This window comes from Rana temporaria, chromosome 3 (genome assembly GCF_905171775.1).
Source record: "Rana temporaria chromosome 3, aRanTem1.1, whole genome shotgun sequence".
Classification (NCBI taxonomy): Eukaryota; Metazoa; Chordata; class Amphibia; order Anura; family Ranidae; genus Rana; species Rana temporaria.
Genome location: NC_053491.1, coordinates 394,267,775 through 394,290,262, shown reverse-complemented (window position 1 = coordinate 394,290,262; position 22,488 = coordinate 394,267,775). Strand labels below are relative to the sequence as shown.

Below are 22,488 nucleotides of genomic sequence, written 5' to 3'. Positions count from 1 at the left end.
TTGCAGGGATTTCTTCTTCCTTCCTGTTTGGCTATGGGACAGGAAGTGAAGGGAAATCTCCGAAATGGGACAGGCATTATAACCCTCCCTTGCTCTACTCAAAATGAAAAAAAAAAAAAAAAAAATTGGCCTATAGTTCTACATTAACTTGGAAGACAGAGGATATCTAGTTACAGAACAAATGTACTGCATGGAATAGCTCTGGATTGAAGGTCATCATTAAAGGGTTAGTTCACCTGTTCAGAAAAAACACCCACCTCTGGTCCCGCTGCACTTACAGAAGGTGGGTAAAAAAAACTAATTCTTCTCTATTCCTATTCTAGTGCCAACTTCCACAGATAGGATGACTCTCAAACAACCGGAGAGCAGTTCTAATGCCACGTACACACGACCGTTTTTCATGACGTGAAAAATTACATTTTCGTGTGTGGGCTCCAGAGCATTTTTCATGCCGTTAAATATGGGCATTAAAAAATGTATAACATATTTACGTGTCGTTTTTCACGTTGTGAAGAACGGTCGTGTGTAGGCTTTAACAACGTGAAAAAAACGCGCATACTTAGAAGTAAGTTATGAGACGGGAGCGCTCGTTCTGGTAAAACTAGCGTTCGTAATGGAGATAGCACATTCATCAAGCTGTAAAAGACTGAAAGCACGAAGACTGAAAAGCGCGAATCGTCTCTCACCAAACGTTTACTAACACAAAATCAGCAAAAGCAGCCCCAAGGGTGGCGCCATCCGAATGAAACTTCCCTTTTATAGTGCCGTCGTACGTGTTGTACGTCACCGCGCTTTACTCGAGCATTTTTTTTTTTCACGATCGTGTGTAGGCAAGGCAGGCTTGACAAGAATCACGTTGAAAAAAACGTTGTTTTTTTTCTAGACCATTAAAAATGGTCATGTGTACGCAGCATAACTCTTCTCTACTCTATCCAAAACAAAAATAAACATTTTGGCCTTAGATACAACTTGAGTTATATGTAAAGCTTGGCTTGTCCTGTTAGGCCCCGTACACACGAGGAGACATGTCCGATGAAAACGGTCCGCGGACCGTTTTCATCGGACATGTCTCCTGGGAGCTTTTGGTCTGATGTGTGTACACACCATCAGACCAAAATCCCCGCGGACAGAGAACGCGGTGACGTAGAAGACACCGACGTTCTCAAACACGGAAGTGCAATGCTTCCACGCATGCGTCGAATCAATTCGACGCATGCGCGGGATTTCGGGACGCTGGTTACACGTCATAACCAGCGGACATGTCCGATTAGGTGTACTAACCATCGGACATGTTTCCAGCTAAGAAACTATTGTCCGCTGGAAACCTGTCCACTAGGCCGTACACACGGTCGGACAAGCTAGTGCATTGTTGGTTCACTTCTCACTTCCTGTTTTGTCCTCACAATTTCTCACTTCCTGTTTTGTCCTCAGTAAGCTTGCCCCCATCATCTGAGCCGTTCTGGCTGGGGGTTAGTCAGCCAGAACAGCTTACTGAGAAGAAACAGGAAGTGAGAAATTCAGACAAAGAAAAAAAACATTTAGAAGGGAAATCGAAGGAAAAGCTAAGTGAACCATCAATGCACTAGCTTAAAGGAACCTATTTAGAAAATAAAAAACAAACCTTTACAACCCCTTTAAAGTGGAGAGGAACTGTAATTTTACATAAAGCACATTCATTCTCTGTGCCGTCCTTCTCTACATCTACTTCCCTTTTCTAACCCCAAGGGAAGCTTGAGCCTATCCACCCATTCACGCTTCTTTGCCACCAGTTTTAGGCGCGGGAAAGGCGATTGTGGCCATAATAGTACACTTGCAACATAAACTTTGCACTAATATCCAAATTTTCAAGACAATTTTTTGGGATGTACCCCCTTCTTTAAGTACCTTAAAGAAGGGGGTACATCCAGAAAAATTGTCCTGAAAAGTATGTTAGTGCTAATAAACAAAAGTATGACAGATAGTGTGGGAAAGAGCTTTTTCACACCTAAAATTACATAATAAATTGCGTGAGGATATAATTTGGTTATTCAGACATTTTCTCATATATTTAATGCATATGTATACAGTATATCTTAGTAAATTTGCCTCTATCCCCTTAAACCACATGCAAACCCCAACTATGAACTTCTCTTATTTTCTCCATTTTGATCTGTTAAATATACTATTGAAAGGTTTTTGTTATATCTGTTTGATAAGTGCAAAAAAATCAGGTCACAAAAATTTCGGGCTATCGTGCGTCTGGTGCAGGATACAGTATCCTGTATTATCCCCAGGAGTCTAATTCACCATCCAAGCTCTATTTTTGAGAAATAAGGAGAGTGGGAGTGGTTGAGTAGTTTAGCCAGGACCTTTGTTTTGCGGGAACGTGGGGGAATGAAGTTCTGGCACCTTCAGCACTGAATGGCAAGGGGTACTGGGGTATGCTGGAGGGTCTATTGATGCTGGAAGGAATCTATTTTTGTGTAAGGGTTATTGTTGCTGAAGGGGGAGGGGGGTCAATTGTTGAGGGAGAGGTCTATTGTTGCTGGCTGCTGGCAAATATGTTGATGTTGCTGGGGGTGGATCTATTGTTGTTGGGGTGGTATTTTGTAATGGGTGGTCAATTGCTGCTGGAGGGTATAATGTTGTGTAGGGCATCCATTGTTGCTGGGGTGGGTCTTGTGTTGCTGGGAGGTAGCTATTACTGCTAGGGCATCTATCGTTGCTGGTGTGGGGTCTATTGTTTCTGGCTGCAGAGGATCTATTTGACTGCTTTTCTTGTTATCATTAACAAATACAATACAAATTATTTAGCATCACAAAATTATACTTGGTTCTGTACTCTCTTAAAGGGCGGGTACTGGGAGGTGGGCAGGGAGTGGAACCCATGGACAGTACTCAGAGGTGGGTAGGGGGCGGAGACAAGGAGAGATTCAGTTTGGAGAGGAGGGGGGATTTTTGCACGTATTCTCTGAGGGGGGGGGGGGGAAAGCCAGGGCAGGGCTGACACCACTCAGACCTCAAATACGTTGTGTGTTGTCAGTTTCTAGAACTTTCTGTATTTCTAGGATCTATAAAGGTATACAGCATAAGTTTTTGTTTTTTTAACCTTTGCGTTGCCGTAAACTTCAAATTTCAAAACAGTTCAGCATACCAGTCACTCAGCCTTACTACTAATACCTTTATTTAATTATTGTATCTTTGTATGAAGGATTGTACACATCAATTGGTCTGCTGAGGCAGTAAAATGTTTCAGTGTAAATTGATTTCTATAGGCTGACATTAGGCCTGGCTGTGTACACATAAGGTTCAAGGTAAGATCATTGCTCAGCAACATTCCTCACATGCCTTTAGTGCGCGGGGTGAAACAGTTCCATCTATACTCATCAAAACAGAACAGGAAAAAAAGGGAAAGTTAGCACAAGAGTTACACAGTGTTTATTAATGTTGTGTTTTTTCATTATATTTTCTATATCAATTTTATAATTATAATTTTTTTTAAAACTTTTTATTGTTTTAATTAGGAAATTATGAATTTTGTTTATGGGGGTTTTGCTTTATATTTACTGTTGACAACTAGCAGGTGGCAAAAGTGAGGAGAAATGCCCAGCTAGTCACCTGGTTGACTTACTACTATACTCTGAATAGCCCATTTTGTGACCAGACCTAAGATACAGCAGATAAAATAAGTATTGAACAGGTCACGTTTTTGTAGGTAAATATATTTCTAAAGGTGCTATTGACATTACATTTTTACCACATGTTGGTAACAACCCATGCAACCCAGACATACAAAGAAACCAAAACGAATAAGTTCAGAAATTAAATTATGTGTAATGAAATGGAATGATACAGTGAAAAAGTATTGAACACATGAAGAAAGGGAGGTGCAAAAAGGCATTGAAAGCCAAGACACCAGCTGAAATCTATTAGTAATTGGAAAGCCTGCCCCTTGTCAGTGAAAATTAATATCAGCTGGTTCAGCCTCACCTGATGGCCTATAAGAAGGTGTCTCATTACCAACATGTCACACAAGAAACATCTCATGATGGGTAAAAACACAGAGACCTCTCAAGACCTTTGCAACCTTTTGTTTACAGAAGGATGTTTTTGTTTTTGTTTAACCTTTTGGTTACAGAAGGATTTTAAACTTCTGAATGTTGCAGTGAGCACTGTTGGGGTCATAATCCGGAAGTGAAAAGAACATAATTTCACCATAAACTGGCCACAACCAGGTGCTCCTCGCAAGATTTCTCTGACAGTGGAGTGAAAAGAATTATCAGAAGAGTTGTCCAAGAGCCAAGGACGACTTATGGAGAGCTTCAGAAAGACCTGGAATGCACATTCACCATGCAAGACTCCATTGCTGAAGAAAAAGCATGGCAAAGCTTGTTTAAAGTTAGCTGCACAACATTTAGACAAGCCTGTGAAATACTGGGAGAATATAGTCTGGTCAGATGAGACCAAAATCAAACTCTTTGGATGCCATAATATACACCATGTTTGGAGGTCAAATGGCACTGCACATCACCCCAAAAACACCCCAATACCAATAGTGAAGTTTGTAGGTGGGAACATCATGGTGTGGGGTTGGTTTTCAGCATATGGTACTGGCAAACTTCATGTCATCGAAGGATGAATGGAAAAATTATTTGGATTTAAACTCCTTACCCAACTCCTCACGGCGACTAAGCAAAACAATCGCAAAGGCGTGGAGGACCCCCGACCTAGAGGTACCCGAGACTGAATCCAGACTAAATGTTTTCATGTCTGATGTCAAAATGCTAGCAATAGAAAGAGATCAAATTCCAGCTTTTCGAAAAAACCTGGAATCCTTGGATCAAATACCACTTATCACCACTCTGTGATAACACAATTCCCATGCCATGGTAGCTGACAACCCTACAATCCCAAACCCAAACTTTCAGAGCCTTGGTGCTACCCTACTTTCTGTTGTGAATACTATAATGCTTTTTACACCCTCAGACACAAAACCATATACGATCTGAGGTAATCCAGTGGACTCCTGCACTTTATTCTCTATTCTCCTCACTATTCTATTCTTCCTCTTCTTGTGTCTCCCTTTTTCTTGTGTCCTTTTCTTTTATATATATATATATATATTTATTTTTTTTGTCTTCGGCTCTATTGCTTATTCTTTTACTGAACAGTAATGAAGTATTATTCTATTTAACACATTTTAACAGCTCTGGTCCAAGTTAATAGTCTATATGGTAGTATTATTTAAATCATAGTTAATTATTCTTAGTTATATTAACGAATTTACCGTATTTATCGGCGTATAACACGCACAGGTGTATTACACGCACCCTAACTTTAAGAGGGAAGTTTCAGGGAAAAAACTTTCCATAGCTCCCTGCGTATAACACGCAGGCACAATTTACCCTCTATTTTCAGGGTAAAAAAGTGAGTGTTATACGCCAATACAGTACTTTTCTTTTCTGTAATGGTCAAATAACCTACCTAACAGTAGCTACTTGGTGGACCCTAAAATTCTACCATTTATGTAAAAACATGGTTTGCTTACTGTTGTATTATTTATTACAACTGCTTGTATCTACTTGTTGATCCAATCAATAAAATATTTCGACAAGGAAAAATGGTTTGGTTCCTTTGTATGGATCGCATGGTTTGTTACTGACATGTGGTGAAAATTTCATGTTGATCGCATTTTTTTTTTTACAACTCACTTGGAATGCTTGAAAATTGTATAGCATTGGTCATGGTTTCTATGTAAGGTAGGGATTTGTGACAGGGTGCAGTATTTGTCTTTTAGGGGTGCACGGTTCATAAGTATGAATGAAGAAATGAGGCATGCTATACAGAGACATTGGATGGCAGTAGCAGTACAAGTATGTGCCAGTTGGGCACTGGGGGTGAAGTTACTTCAGTGAAGGACAATGGAATATGAGATTTTTTCTCCCATGAATAAACGGACAAGATGCAGAATCAGGAGCAGAATTAAACCTCTACACCCACAATTATCAGCACCATAGTCTGAACTTTTTCTCAGATGATCTTTACACAAGCAAGGCAATGTTCTCTACCTAAAAACTGCAAGCTCAGAAAATGCCCAGGTGATGGGACCAAGTTATACTGAAAGTTCTCTCTTGAAATACCTCAAAGGAAGAAATTTCTTGATCCTAGCTATCATTAGCAATGATGTATCATGTTTCCCCAAAAATAAGACCTAATGCGCTTATCGGGGAAGGCTGTAATATAAGCGCTACCCCAAAAATAAGCCCTACCCCGAAAATAAGTGTAGCGCCTGTGTACTTTCAGTCCAGGTGCTATCTTAAATTTAGAGGGGGATGAGAGAGTTACTTGGCTCTCATCCAGCTAATTCATGTAAATTGGGCCTCTGCTTTGGCTGGGCTATACTGTCAGTTCATTCTGTGTTCCAAAGGTACCTTTCCACCTTGGGGCGACAGGTGGCAGCAGTGGAGTTCAGTTTGAAGCGCCTCTTGCCAGCAGCCAATCAGGAGGGGTTTTCCCATGCTGGGGGAGGGTACTTCTGGGGCAGACGCTTTCGGGCGGTAGTCGGTTTCCGGGTGCGGCACCCACCTTCAGGGGGTGCGCACATCACGAGCCCCGGCGATATGGCCTACCAGGCCAGGGCGCACGTACTATGAGGTGTTCTTGGTTCCGGGACCCTGTTGGCCCGGAGCAACTGAAGCTATGGCGGGACCCCAGTGATCTACTGGGTTCCCAAAACTTTGAGGAGGATGCCAAGCGAGTTATGCTGTTCGGTGAGGAGTCAGTCTGATGAGAGCCCGGAGGCAGGCAATCCAACAGGGCCTAGACAATCCACCGGGGATCGAGGTGACCGGACATTAAGAGTTTGTCTGTTGGCAACCTGTCAGTCGGTGACCATTTGAAAGACTACCTGAGGGAGATTCAGGCATCAAATTCACTGGGGAAGATTCACTTCATATCTCTACGTTCGAGGGAAGGGCCTGTGGCAGAGGTTCTCTCCCGTATGTCTATTTGCACCAGGTCTGTGGCAGAGACCTGTACTTTTCCCCAGTGCTCCGAGTGATACCCTGGCTGCCAGGTCGGTGTGAGAGGCCTGTCCAGGTACACTATACCCCCTCGGCTGAGGGGCGACAAAAGTAAAGTGTTGTTTGAAGCAGGACTGCTTCTTTCTCTTATTCAAGCCTGAATCCGCAATTCTCCTTCTCACCCATCTTTTACTGTCTACCTCAAGTTACTGTTTGCCGTGTTGGGCAGTAATAAAAGCTACCAGAAAAAGACACCTGCTGCTTGGACATTCCATCATTGCTCTCATCATCATCATTACCCCTAGACGCTCACAAAAGCTAACACGCCATCCCTATTTTATAACCAGCGGCTCCTGCGGGGATAGCGCTACATAAGCCCTAGTAAAGTTGATTTAAAAAAAATTATCTGCTTTGTAAAACGTCCACACTGGCATAAATTGTGGTGTGTCCCTCCCTGCAACGATCATGCAAAATACCCCATCCACAGCCACCGCTGACCCACCGGAGGTCTTCTCCTTTCCTCCAGGCTGATGTCTGCGGCCCCTCCCTCTGTAGTGCTCGGAGCGGGCTGACGTCAGCGGGAATCTCGGAGTAGAGAAGAAGAGCTCAGGCAGGTTACATGATCGCAGAGGGCTGCTGTAAAAAGGTACTCCTCCTAAAACAGCCACAAAGGGAGACACAACCTACACCAGCACAATCCTCCCATAAAATGGACTACACAATCTTAAAAGTACTTTAACCACTTCAGCCCCAGAGGATTTGGCTGCCCAATGACTGGGCCATTTTTTGCGATTCGGCACTGTGTCGCTTTAGCTGACAATTGCGCGGTCGTGCGATGTTGCACCCAAACAAAATAGACATCCTTTTTTTCCCCACAAATAGAGCTTTCTTTTGGTGGTATTTGATCACCTTTGCCGTTAACCAGTGGGGGGGGCGAGAAAGTGGTTAAGTGTGTCCTAGGGAGTGATTCTAACTGTGTGGGGGCTGGGCTACATGTGACATGACACTGATCACTGCTCCTGTTGACAGGGAGCAGAAGATCAGTGTCCTATCACAAGACAGAACAGGGAGATGCCTTGTTTACACTGGCATCCCCCTGTTCTGCCGCTCTGTGACATGATCGTGGGCACCCCGCGGACATCGAGTCCACAGGACCCGCGGTCACACTCACGGAGCTCACGTCTTAAAGGGGACAAACAGGTACGTCCATATGCGCAGCCGTGCCATTCTGCCAACGTAAATAGTCGTACAGCGGTCGGCAAGCGGTTAACCAAGATGTTTTTTGGGGGATTAAAATTATGTCAAAATACTGATATTAATAAGACATTCCCTGAATATAAGCTCTAGGGTTTTTTTGTAGCCAAAATTAATATAAGACCAGGTCTTATTTGCGGGGGAAACACAGTAGTGGAAAAGAGCTCTTGAAACATTCTGAAGATTGCCAGATACTCAGTTTTTTACCTTATTTTTCTCATGTTCGGTGTGTAGGTGACAGACATTGAGTATAGCATGTTCAGATTCTATTAGCGTCTTGCAGCTGCTCTGTAATCAAACTCTTTGCTAGCAGATGACTTTCATGAATTTTCCAATTAACCTAATTGCAATTATCCTACTCGCTAATGTAGTCGGAACGCAAAACTTATAGGAATCTTTGTTTTGTTTCATTGGCCTTGTTCCAGGGGAATATAGATTAATGCAATGAAGGACCTTAGGTACCCAAGAAAATAATTATGAATAGATAGATAGGCATAGACAGTGGTTGTGTTGGGATAGTGATAGATAACAAGTAGGCTCCTGATCCTGGCAGACCCACAAGGCCTGGTAGGCAATTAACAGGCCACTAAAGTTAACAAATTTATGTAAAGTCTAAAGCCTCATACACACGATCGGACTTCCATCGGACTTTTGCTCCGAATGGGCGTTGGCCGTGAACTTGTTCTGCATACACACGGCAGGAGTTTTTCAGCCAACTTTCACCAAATCACGTGGTTTTTCAGCTCTTTACCGCCACCCTTTGGGTAACTTCTGCTATTGTCTGATCTTTAGCATTGATTCTGAGCAATGCGTGTTTGTACTTTGGACTTAAGTCCGATGAACTTGTGTACACACAATCGGATTATGCTCCATCGGACATTTGTTGTTGAAAAGTTTGAGAGAATTCACAGCGAACATTTGTCCGATGAAAAAGCAAAAACAATTGTCCGATGGAGCATACACACTGTCAGATTGTCCGATCAAACACGTCCATCAGACCATTGTTGTAAAAAAGTCAGATCCTGTGTATGGGCCTTAACAATGTTTTCCTTCTGCTTGGTCTGTCAAATATACAACTGAAAGCAATTTGTTAACTGCCTGGAATTCAGCTTTAAAGCTGAATTCCAGTTATAGTTGGTGTCACATAGATACAGTGCCTTGAAAAAGTATTCATACCTGTTGAAATTTTCCACATTTTCCACAAAGTGGCACATAATTGTAAAGTGGAAGGAAAATGATGAATGGTTTTCCAAACTTTTTACAAATAAATATGTGAAAAGTGTGGCATGCATTTGTATTCAGCCCCCCCATAGTCAATACTTTGTAGAACCTCCTTTCGCTGCAATCACAGCTGCAAGTCTTTTTGGGGATGTCTCTACCAGCTTTACACATCTAGAGAGTGACATTTTTGCCCATTCTTCTTTGCAAACTAGCTCAAGCTCTGTCAGATTGGATGGACAGTGTCTGTGAACAGCAATTTTCAAGTCTTGCCACAGATTCTCAATTGGATTTAGGTCTGGACTTTGACTGGACCATTCTAACACACGGATATGCTTTGATTTAAACCAGGGGTCTTCAAACTGTGGCCCTTTGCTAGCCTTTATCCAGCCATTGGACATTATTACTCCCACTGACACCAACAATGGGGCACTATTTCTTCCACTGATACCAATGATGGGATATTATTCCTCCTACCAAGAGGGGCACTACTCCTCCTATTGACCACCAACCCTGAGGCCATATTTAGTCTTACTGATGCCAGGCCACGAACATTTCTACCCCCCGCTAGCCACAACCCGGCCCTCCTAAAGTCTGAAGGACAATAAACTGGCCCTTTGTTTGAAAAGTTTGGAGACCCCTGATTTAAACCATTCCATTGTAGCTCTGGTTGCATGTTTAGGGTAGTTGTCCTGCTGGAAGGTGAACCTCGACCGCAGTCTCAAGTCTTTTGCAGACTCTAACAGGTTTTCTTCTAAGATTACCCTGTATTTGGATCCATCCATCTTCCCATCAACTCTGACCAGCTTCTCTGTCCATGCTGAAAAAAGTATCCCCACAACATGATGCTGCCACCACCATGTTTCACGGTGGGGATAGTTTGTTCAGGGTGATGTGCAGTGTTCATTTTCTGCCACACAGAGCTTTGCTTTTAGGCCAAAAAGTAAAATTTAGGTCTCATCTGACCAGACCACCTTCTTCCAGATGTTTGCTGTGTCCCCCGAATGGCTTCTCGCAAACTGCAAATGGGACTTCTCTTGGCTTTTTTTTTGTAAACATCCCTTGTAATAGAAAAAAGCATGACAGGTCCTCTTAAATATGAGATCTGGGGTCAAAAAGACCTCAGATCTTATATTTAGACTTAAATGCAAAAAAAAGAAAAAAAAATGTTTCTTTAAGACGCTGAGCGGGACTGACGTTTTGACGTCACTTCCGCCCAGCAGAGCTATGGGGACGGGTGAATGACATTTTTCCCTCACTAGCAACCCCAGTCAGCTGCTGAACGGACCCGATCGCCTCTGCCGCTACCGGCGACTCCGGTAAGCGGCGGAGGGCGGCCCTCTCCCGCCACCGATAACGGCAATCTCGCGGCAAATCCACCGCGGAGACCGCCATTATCGTGTACACCACCGCCCACTGAAGAGATGGATATCTCGGTTGTGGCAGCAGCTGCTGCCGTTACCGAGATATCCATCTTTAAAAAGAGGACGTCTTTTTGACATGGGGCGGTGGTCAAGAGGTTAATAGTCGCAAGTAAAATGAAATGGGTTATTAAAGTCATGAAAATTCTCGTACGACAGAAAAAAAATCGGAAGTGATGTCATGTGTTGTAATGTATTTGTATTGTATTTTCGGACGACAACTATACTGACTAAACGAAAATCGTACGATCTGACATCGTACAAGGAAAATTTTCGTGCTTGTCCGATCAATTAATATCGGATGAACTGTCGTGATCGGCTCTCGAAAGTAGTGTACACACGATCCGAAAAACGTACGATTCTTCCTCGGACGATCGTTTTCGTCCGATATTCGGATCGTGTGTACGGGCCATTAGGCTGGATTCACACCTATGCATTTTTTTGTGCTTTTTGCAAATTTGCACTACAGAACGTGTCCCATAGGAAACGCAATGCGTTTTTGGTGAAGTTTTTGAGCCACGTGTCCTTTAAAAACCGCACCACAAATGCGGTAAAGTCCCAGCAAAACAGCGGTCCCACAGGTATGGAATATGCATACTTACATTTATCCAAGCTGGACAGGACAATACCTGGAATTCAGCTCTATGTGCTTAGATATACTTTAACTCCTTCAGGGTACAAACAGATGTTCTGGTTTACTCTTCTCTGTAAAAATGCTGCAGATAATGTCAGAGCTACACAAGTGAATACATATTACAAAAATGTCAGATTATATCTGAAAATAAACGTCAAAAAGGATAAAATCGCTGATGTAGAAATTACAGCAACAGCTGGAGAGGTGATGTATTTACGGGTGGGATCATCTGTAATGTAAGCGGACATGGACAAGTCCTTGGGACATATAGAAATTGTATTCCAACTGGAAAGAAAATCTCTTTAGACTCATTAACCGGTTATCTAGCATGTAAAGGGAAACTATAATAGTTCTGCCTTGTTTTATTTTGAACTTTTTTATATATTTGAGACTATTTGTTTTGGCAGAAAACAATATCGCTCCTCTGGAAATCGATCGATTCCTCCCCAGAGCAGGCTCAGTCTGGGATACCAGGAAGGGCTTACAGACATACGATCATTCATCGAACTGTCCAATGTCTTTAGGCTGCCCTGCCGCAGTCTGATCTCTGTAGAGGTGAGCTTTAGGAGCTATCAGATCTGGGTAGCAATGAGTATGTTCTGTGATGATTGAGACAAACCTACTGATTTATATGTCCGTTCTGTTATTTTCACAAGTATATTCGATTGTATTGTGGACACTACTCTTGATACTTTAATAAATCAGCAGTGGTCATATTATAGGTAACTAAAAAAATGTAATAAAAATTCTCTTTAAAAACTCAGAATAAAAAAGATTTTGAAAAAAAAAAAAAAGCCATCAGGCAAGAGAGGGGTGAAGATGCTGGGTAGTAGCTTAACCGCTTCTGGACCAAGCCTGTTTTTGACAGTTGCTGTTTACAAGTTAAAATAATTTTTTATTTGCTAGAAAATTAGTTAGAATCCCCAAAAATTATTTATTTTATTTTTTCAGACACCCTAGAGATTAAAATAGAGATTGTTGCAATACTTTGTGTCACACCGTATTTGCGCAGCGGTCTTACGAACGCAATATTTCTGGAAAAAGTACATTTTTTAGAATTAAAAAACAAGAAAATAATAAAGTTAGCCCAATTTTCTTTTCTATTTTGTGAAAGACAATGTTACGGCGAGTAAATTGATACCCAACATGTCATGTTTCAAAATTGTGCCCGCTCGTGGAATGGCGACAAACTTTGGCACCTAAAAATCTCCATAGGCGACGTTTAAAACATTCACAGGTTACCAGTTTAGAGTTACAGAGGAGGTCTAGTGCTAGAATTATTGCTCTCGCTCCAACGATTGGTTTGAACACCATTTACATATGTGGGCGCACCTTGCACATGCATTCGCTTCTGCGCGTGAGCTTTAAAAAAAAAAAAAAAATTTCTTATGTATTTTAATTCACTTTACATTTTTACACTGTTCCCTAAACGAGTCACAGGAGTGCAAAACGAATTGCACCCCTGTGACCCATAGGAGAAGTACAGCCAAAAGAGCTCTGGCTGGAGTTCTCCTTTAAGATAAAAAAAAACTTCTACCTTTACAATCACTTTAAGGTTTACATATGTCTGTTATTTTAAACCACTTAAGGACCGCCTAATGCCGATATATGGCAAAATGGCACAGCTGGGCACAATCACGTACCTGTACGCGATTGTTAAATGCCCAGCCGTGGGTCGCGGGCGCGCCCGCAACCTGGTCCGAAGCTCCGTGACCGCGGGACCCGATCGCCGCCGGAGTCCCGCGATCGGTCCCCGGAGCTGAAGAACGGGGAGAGGTGTGTGTAAACACACCTTCCCCGTTCTTCACAGTGGCGCTGTCATTGATCGTCTGTTCCCTGATATAGGGAAAGGCGATCAATGACGTCACACGTCCAGCCCCGCCCCCTACAGTTAGAAACACATATGAGGTCACACTTAACCCCTTCAGCGCCCCCTAGTGGTTAACTCCCAAACTGCAATTGTCATTTTCACAGTAAACAATGCATTTTTATAGCATTGTTTTGCTGTGAAAATGACAATGGTCCCAATATGTCAAAATTGGCAGATGTGTCCGCCATAATGTCGCAGTCACGAAAAAAATCGCTGATCGCCGCCATTAGTAGTAAAAAAATAAATAAATAATAAAAATGCAATAAAACTATCCCCTATTTTGTAAACACTATAAATTTTGCGCAAACCAAATCGATAAACGCTTATTGCGATTTTTTTTTACCAAAAATAGGTAGAAGAATACGTATCGGCATAAACTGAGGAAAAAAAAAAGTTTTTTATATATTTTTGGGGGATATTTATTATAGCAAATAGTAAAAAATATTGAATTTTTTTCAAAATTGTCGTTCTATTTTTTTTTATAGCGCATTAAAATAAAAACCGCAGAGGTGATCAAATACCAAAAGAAAGCTCTATTTGTGGGAAAAAAAGGACGCCAATTTTGTTTGGGAGCCACGTCGCACGACCGTGCAATTGTCAGTTAAAGCGACGCAGTGCCGAATCGCAAAAAGGGGCCTGGTCCTTTACCTGCATTTTGGTCCGGGTCTTAAGTGGTTAAGTCAGAAGTAAACAAATTCAAGTAAATTGCAAACATCCTTATGCCAGGTAAGAACCAATACATTTTATTTTATTTTTTGTGTGTAATATACAGTATCTTAAAACACTTCATAAATCCACAGGAATAACATTATGCACTGTCCGCCCTGAACTTAAAAATGTGTATACAGTGAAACCTCGGATTGCGAGTAATGCGGGTTTACAAACGTTTCACAATACGAGCTATTTAAAAAAAAAAATTATCCTGACTCAATTTGCGAGTGTTGTCTCACAAGATGAGCAGGATTCAAGCTGCTGGTGTGTGCATTTTCGTATCTGGCCAGAGGTTCGGGGGCACTGGTGGCGCCCAGCGCTTGGTGGATAACTCTGGGACACTTACAAACACTCTGTTCCCAAGTGTCTCAGAGTGTCTCCTAGTGTCACCGGTGCCCACGCACCTCTGGCCACATGCGGTACTACATACACCGGCGCCCACGCACCTCTGGCCACATGCGGTACTACATACACCGGCGCACACGCACCTCTGGCCACATGCAGTACTACATACACCGGCGCCCCTGCAATTCTGGCTACATACAGTACTGCATAGACCAGCAGTGGCTGTGGAACGGATTATCTGAGCTTCCATTATTCCCTATGGGAAACTCTCTTTAATATACAAGTGCTCTTGATTACAAGCATGCTTCTGGGACGAATTATGCTCATATTCCAAGGTATTACTGTATATTCACATAATATTGTTATAATGGTTACATGGGAAATGCAGGGCATCATCTCTGCCAACATCAGGTTTGGTTTGAATTCTAGTGGCCATATTGGAGAAGTGTGCAGCTGATCCAGCTCTGCATTCCCTACACTTGCAGATTGCAAAAATCTATTGCTTGCCGATAACAGGGAGCAATATATTACTACTGTAAGTGATCTGTTGAAAATTCGATTAAAAAGAAGTATAAAAGAATAAATAAGTCAAATAAATATAAAAAAGATATATAAAAATGATACCGCTGTCATTAACCCAACAAACATGTTGAATGCCATTCGCATTTATGATATAAGCATCGCATGTGTCATGTCATTTAGAATCTTCAAAATCACAGATCCTCCAAAATGGAGCTGTCCAATCTTCTCAAACCCAACTTCATCATATCCTACACTAGAGACATGAACATATTTTTTTCCCTTAGAGCATCACAATGTTATAACATAGTATGTGGACACTTTTCTCGGGTGTCACAATTCCCACAGAACAGACACCCCAAAATCTTGTGGAAAGTTTTCCAGAGGAATAGAGGCTGTTATAGCAGCAAAGGGGTCCAACTCCATATTAATGTCCATGATTTTGGAATGGGATGTCCAACAAGCTCAAGCAGTTGTGATAGATGAACACAAACTTTTGGCCATATAGTGTATGTAAATGTTGCCATATAACTACCGGTAATTGCAGGAACTTGTATTTTTTCCAAAATGTTTCCTTATTTTTTATTAAAACCTAGGGCATAAAAAGATTACTATCTATAAAGTCTTATCTGAAATAGTTGGAAAGACCTTCTGATTAAATTCATATTACCCCCTACATACCAGCTGTAATTTTTTATAAGTCTGACTTTGTGGGCAATGGTGGGGTATGAGGGAAGTATACAGGGCCAACAGAGTTCAGGTAGAGTTGAAGCATTTCTTAGAAGGTGGAACATGGACCAGACTGTTTAGACTAAACAGCCAACTTTCAGAGCACAGAATGCTCCGTCAGGTCCAAGCTTTCACTGCATTATTGAAAAAAAAAAAAGTAATTTACAGGTATACAGGGGCCGCTATGACTACATGAGGAGACCCTACTTCTGATTTTATTGGAGATTTTTGAAATTTCTGAGTATTGTACGCATCATGATTAGCACAGTCTTCAGAGCCAAACTACTTCCATGTTGTAGGAGCAGATCTTCCAGAGTCCCTTGCCCGACTTCCTTTAACGCCAAAAGTCTGTCCAGGTCGGTTCCTCATGTCTCGATCTAGCCCATCAGCTTGCGCTGCTTCTTCATCGTACCTAGGATTTAAACAGAGATTATAATGATAATGTAATACAGCACATCATATAAAGAGCCTTTTGACCAAATTATAGTAATTGTCATTAAAGCGGAGTTGCTGACTTTTATTATCTGGACACTTGCCTGTCCTGGGCACCTGCAATGTCAGCACCCGAAGTCGATGTCTCACTCGGGTTTCGGATGGTGCTGCCGCCATCTTCGGTAAGGGAATCGGGAAGTGAAGCCGCAGCGGCTTCACTTCCTGGTTCCCTACTGCGTATGCGCGAGTCACGCTGCGCGATTCCACTGGTCCCTGCCATCTTCTGGGACCTGTGTATCTCCCAGAAGGCAGTGGGGGGGATTGAAGTAGGCGCCGGAAGTGGCTTGGGTCACCTCAATCACAGAGGTGATCTATGCCCGGAAGTGGGAGCAAATACCTGTATCACACAGGTATCTGCTCCCTCCTCCCCCCTAAAAGGTGCCAAATGTGACACCGGAGGGGGGGAGAATTCCAAAAAGCGAAAAGTTCAATTTTTGGGTGGAACTCCGCTTTAACTTTATTTTGTATATCTCCCCATTGACGACCAGGTAGTTCTTCAAAAACTTCCTTTCACACAACCCTCTACTGAACTTCTACCAAATCCTCTTTCAATCAATCTTTTCATGTGCCCTTCGTGTTGGTCACATGAATTTTCCTGAAGGCGAGATCAGCCAATATGAACTCTGTATCTCCATTCAAGATAAAAAACACAAGCAATTGGTTTAGACAACTTTCACACTGAGGCATTTTTAAGGTGCTAAAGGCCTAAAAATAGTGCCTGTAAAACGCCTGCCCTGCCACCCCAATGTGAAAGCCAGAGTGCTTTCACACTGGGGCGCTGCGCTTGCAAAATATTAAAAAAAAAAGTTCTGCAATCAGCATCTTTGGGGTGGCATATACACCGCTCCTACCCATTGAAGCAAATGGGCACCGCTACCAAAGCACCTGCAAAGCGATTCGGCAGTGGTGCTACACGGGCACATTTAATCCTTACCTCGGCCACTAGAGGAGGTTAAAAGCACCCCGTTAGGGGCCGAATAGCACCACTAAAATAACAGTAGAGCGCCGTTAAACTCTTCCCGCGGCTCGGTGTGAAAGGGCTCTTAAAGTGCTATAGACCACCAATTGTGGATCCCCCCTCCAAAGATGTGTGTGATAATAAATAACATCAAAAGACAGTAATTGTCAGTAAAACATCACATCACTGAAAAATAGCTTGGCAATGAAGGGGAATTGCAGATTCAAGTGGTTAAACACTACAAGTCTTTGCGTGTGCACGTGAGGCTTCTCTATTCTGTCAAATTATCACCCACAATGACAATCAGCGGCATTACAAATATTTAAATTTCCATGGTTGTTATAAAAGATTCTAGAACTGTCTGATCTCATTGCCAAGTTCTACTCCTGAATGATTTTCCTCCCAAGTGCTCTCATACAAAGATTTTTTAAGTACACTAGAAAATGATCTGTCACAGGTGCCATGGGCTTTTCACTAGCTCTCGGCACTTCTTATCTCTGAATCATTACACTTCTCAAATATCGCTAACGAAGTTTAGATCTGTGACACAGAAAGAAACAACGCAGACCATCCAGAGATTAAAGTGGAATTCTTGCCTAACATAACTATTATGATGTAATAATAATTGCATACCTGTGTTGTCTAACCTGTGTATAAAAGATCTGTACACTTACCATTTTTCATCCCACAGCTCTGTCTTCCCTGTGTCAGTGAGTGGCCGGCTGCAGGGGAGAGGAGGGAGCTCCGACATCTCTGACACATTGGAGGCTATGAGTGATGTCACCTCTCCCAGAATTCTCAGCTGTTCTTGAATGATCCCTCCTCTCCTCTGCAGCCCTGACATAAGGGATCATGTGACCAGACTGCAGCAGGATGAAAAACATTTTTTCTTTACATAGAGGAGGACAGAACAGTAGGAGGGGTAAGGGGTTGTTTAAGAATAGTTATGGTAAGAAAGGAATTCCACTTTAATGTCTCACTGTCTGGCCTCTAGGTTTAATGCTGGCAGCTGGCCAGCTGTAGTATATTTTTAGGTGTATAAACTTATATCACTTTTCATTTATTCATAAGATAAATCTTTAAAGGATAGCTAAACTAAAAATAAAAATGTAATATTTTGCTAGACCTTAGATGTGGTGGCTGCATTCATTTTCTTTTTTTTTTTTTTTAAATAAGAAAATTTTCAGCAAGTACAGAAAATATCTATTGATCTTGGCAGGGACACAGTGGCCCAGATTCTCAAAGGGCTTACGACGGCGCAACGCAATGTACCCCGTCGTAAGTCCCAATCTGGGCCGTCGTATCTATGTGACTGATTCTTAGAATCAGTTACGCATAGATAACCATTAGATCCGACAGGCGTAAAGCTCTTACGCTGTCGGATCTTAAATGCAATTTTTTTTTTTGCCGCCTCTGTCGTTTTCCCCGTCGAGTATGCAAATCATCAAAATACGCGAATTCCCAAACATACGCGCGGTCGACGCAGTGAAGTTACGACGTTGACGTTAGATTTGAAAAGCGTAAAGTTGCCCCTGCTATATGAGGGGCAACCAATGTTAAGTATGGCTGTCGTTCCCGCTTCGAAATTTTAAAATTTACGACGTTTGCGTAAGTCGTCCGTGAATGGGGCTGGACGCCATTTCCGTTCACGTCGAAACCAATGACGTCCTTGCGACGTCATTTAGCGCAATGCACGTCGGAAAATTTTAGGGACGGCGCATGCGCATTACGTTCGGCGCGGGAACGCGCTCAGTTTAAATGCTATACGCCCCCAAATTAGGCGGGCTTGCGCCGGGTGATTTACGCTACGCCGCCACAACTTTACAGGCAAGTGCTTTGTGAATAAAGCACTTGCCTGTAAAACTTGCGGCGGCGTAACGTAAATGACATACGTTACGCCGCCGCAGTTTTACGCCCATCTACGAGAATCTGGGCCAGTGTCCTTGCAACTTCCTGTGAACTGAACAGAAAAACACACACATCCTTATTTCCCCATCCCCTATAAAACACAGATGAACAACGGTAGACATGTTTGATATCCCGCCTGGACGACAACCATGACTCCACTCCAGTAATACAGTGGAGAAAAGAGTGTAGATATGAAGTGACAGGAAATGTGCTACTCCCAGGATCAAGAATAAAGATCTAAAAATGAAAATGAATGGAGCCACCATATCTAAGGATAACATTTAAAAGTGAAGTAAAGGATCCCCCCTCCCCCCAATCATACTTACCCCGGCGCCTCTGCACTGAGAACCGTGCTATCCAACATCGCTGATCGCTCGGTTTTCAGAGCTCCGCGATCACAGAGCTACTGACTGTCAGTCACAGCTCTCCGCTATGTTCCTCCTCGCTCACTGGAGCGCTGAGCTGTGGAGGGGCCGGCTCAGGCTCTCAGCAGCTCGCTAAGACGGGTGTCAGTCCATGCACCTGGCAGATCCAGACTTCATGGTCGGAATGACGCGGAGCTTGGACTGATATCCGTGACGTCAGCAGAGAGCGGACTTCAGCCCTCTCTTTGCTGAAAACGGGTCACAGGAGTGAAAAACAATTTGCACTCTTGTGATCCATAGGAGAAGCCCAGCCAAATGAACTCAGGCAGGACTTCTCCTCTAATGCAGCATCAAATAAGGAGCATATTTAGAGCAGAGATCAGATCCCGCTATCCGCTGTACAACGCAGTGTTTATGCCACACCATGCCTACATTCTACATGTCATTCATAAAATGCAGGCCATACATTGTAACCCGTGGTGTTCAACATAATTTTCTGCATATTGCTACAAGATGAACTCTGTTAATCGAGGAGAGGTCGGTGACATGAGCATTTCCGAGCTTTTTTCACTCCGTTCATTGAAATGAATGGCGTTTTGCTTGTTTCAGAGTCCCAAAGCAAGCAAAACAAAATGTTCTGCTTTATAATGTTCCAGTAATAATAAAGCGGTTGTATACCCACAATTTTTACACCTGTAAGGCAAACGCCATAATGAGCTAGTATGCACCGCATACTAGCTCATTATGAAACACTTACCTTAAAACGGGGTGTAGAGAACGTACCTGGTCCACGCCGAGCGAGAGGTCATCTTGCCTCGCCGTGTCTTCCAGGTATCGTTGCTCAAGTGCTGTGATTGGCTGGAGCGGCGATGTCGTCACTCCCGCGCATGCGCGCAGGAGATTTCATTCCGGCATGGTCCGGCGGCTGCCGGCCCTTTAGCCGAGGATCCCCGCTGCGCATGCGCCGCTACAATCAGCGGCGCATTGCGAGGGGAATATCTCCTAAGCTGTACAGGTTTAGGAGATATTCTTTATATCTACAGGTAAGCCTTATTATAGGCTTACCTGTAGGTAAAAGTGGTAGTAAAGACTTTACTACCACTTTAAGTAGTGGTATAGCCACAATTCGGTCTTACTGCATTGCACCTTTATAAATGGAACCCTAGGAGTTCCTACATCTGCTAAGAAACGAGGGATGGGCGTGTCCCTCTGAGTCATGCGAATAAAATTTTTAGCACAACAGCTGTAAAGCAGAACTTCTATGCAGCGTACCAACAGCTGGTGGAAAGTGGCAGTTGTAAAATAGTCATATTCAGCATTTATTATTTTCCTAATTAAAAAGAATATAAAGAATGGCGTTTTAGTACTCAACAAACCCATCCTGCTGGCTTTAATTCAGTTACATAAAAAGAATGCCTGAAATAATTGAACCTGGAAAAATTGCAGCTCATACAATCCAGCCAGTCATGTGACCAGCTACCTAAGGGTCCTGAAAGTGAGGGACAGGGCTGTGATCCTCTCCTCCAGCTGAGGTTACATTTTGGGTCTGCTTTGTTTTTTACAGAAAAAGAAAATGTTTGTCTCCCATCGGATACCTTAAAGCAGATCATTTTTTCAACTTTCCATCTATTACATCTTCTGCTCTTGTTGTTTTAACGTTGGATAGTAAAAAAAAAAAATTCTGCCAGTAAATACCTTATACAGGGAGTGCAGAATTATTAGGCAAGTTGTATTTTTGAGGATTAATTTTATTATTGAACAACAACCATGTTCTCAATGAACCCAAAAATCTCATTAATATCAAAGCTGAATATTTTTGGAAGTAGTTTTTAGTTTGTTTTTAGTTTTAGCTATTTTAGGGTGATATCTGTGTGTGCAGGTGACTATTACTGTGCATAATTATTAGGCAACTTAACAAAAAAAATTATATACCCATTTCAATGATTTATTTTTACCAGTGAAACCAATATAACATCTCAACATTCACAAATATACATTTCTGACATTCAAAAACAAAACAAAAACAAATCAGTGACCAATATAGCCACCTTTCTTTGCAAGGACACTCAAAAGCCTGCCATCCATGGATTCTGTCAGTGTTTTGATCTGTTCACCATCAACATTGCGTGCAGCAGCAACCACAGCCTCCCAGACACTGTTCAGAGAGGTGTACTGTTTTCCCTCCTTGTAAATCTCACATTTGATGATGGACCACAGGTTCTCAATGGGGTTCAGATCAGGTGAACATGGAGGCCAGGTCATTAGTTTTTCTTCTTTTATACCCTTTCTTGCCAGCCACGCTGTGGAGTACTTGGACGCGTGTGATGGAGCATTGTCCTGCATGAAAATCATGTTTTTCTTGAAGGATGCAGACTTCTTCCTGTACCACTGCTTGAAGAAGGTGTCTTCCAGAAACTGGCAGTAGGACTGGGAGTTGAGCTTGACTCCATCCTCAACCCGAAAAGGCCCCACAAGCTCATCTTTGATGATACCAGACCAAACCAGTACCCCACCTCCACCTTGCTGGCGTCTGAGTCGGACTGGAGCTCTCTGCCCTTTACCAATCCAGCCACGGACCCATCCATCTGGCCCATCAAGTCTCACTCTCATTTCATCAGTCCATAAAACCTTAGAAAAATCATTCTTGAGATATTTCTTGGCCCAGTCTTGACGTTTCAGCTTGTGTGTCTTGTTCAGTGGTGGTCGTCTTTCAGCCTTTCTTACCTTGGCCATGTCTCTGAGTATTGCACACCTTGTGCTTTTGGGCACTCCAGTGATGTTGCAGCTCTGAAATATGGCCAAACTGGTGGCAAGTGGCATCTTGGCAGCTGCACGCTTGACTTTTCTCAGTTCATGGGCAGTTATTTTGCGCCTTGGTTTTTCCACACGCTTCTTGCGACCCTGTTGACTATTTTGAATGAAACGCTTGATTGTTCGATGATCACGCTTCAGAAGCTTTGCAATTTTTCTTCTGCAAGATATCTCACTATTTTTGACTTTTCTGAGCCTGTCAAGTCCTTCTTTTGACCCATTTTGCCAAAGGAAAGGAAGTTGACTAATAAT

General features: G+C 42.7%; 1 protein-coding gene across 1 annotated transcript in view; it reads right to left on the bottom strand.

Moving 5' to 3' along the window:
* Positions 1–15,847: 15,847 nt before the first annotated feature.
* TTLL1 (tubulin tyrosine ligase like 1) overlaps positions 15,848–22,488 on the bottom strand; it is a 58,038-nt gene continuing 51,397 nt past the window's right edge. Inside the window, exon 10 of the mRNA XM_040345830.1 lies at positions 15,848–16,114. Within this exon, the coding sequence (XP_040201764.1) occupies positions 15,985–16,114 (130 nt within the window). The 3' untranslated portion in view covers positions 15,848–15,984. The remainder of the gene's footprint in view (positions 16,115–22,488) is intronic.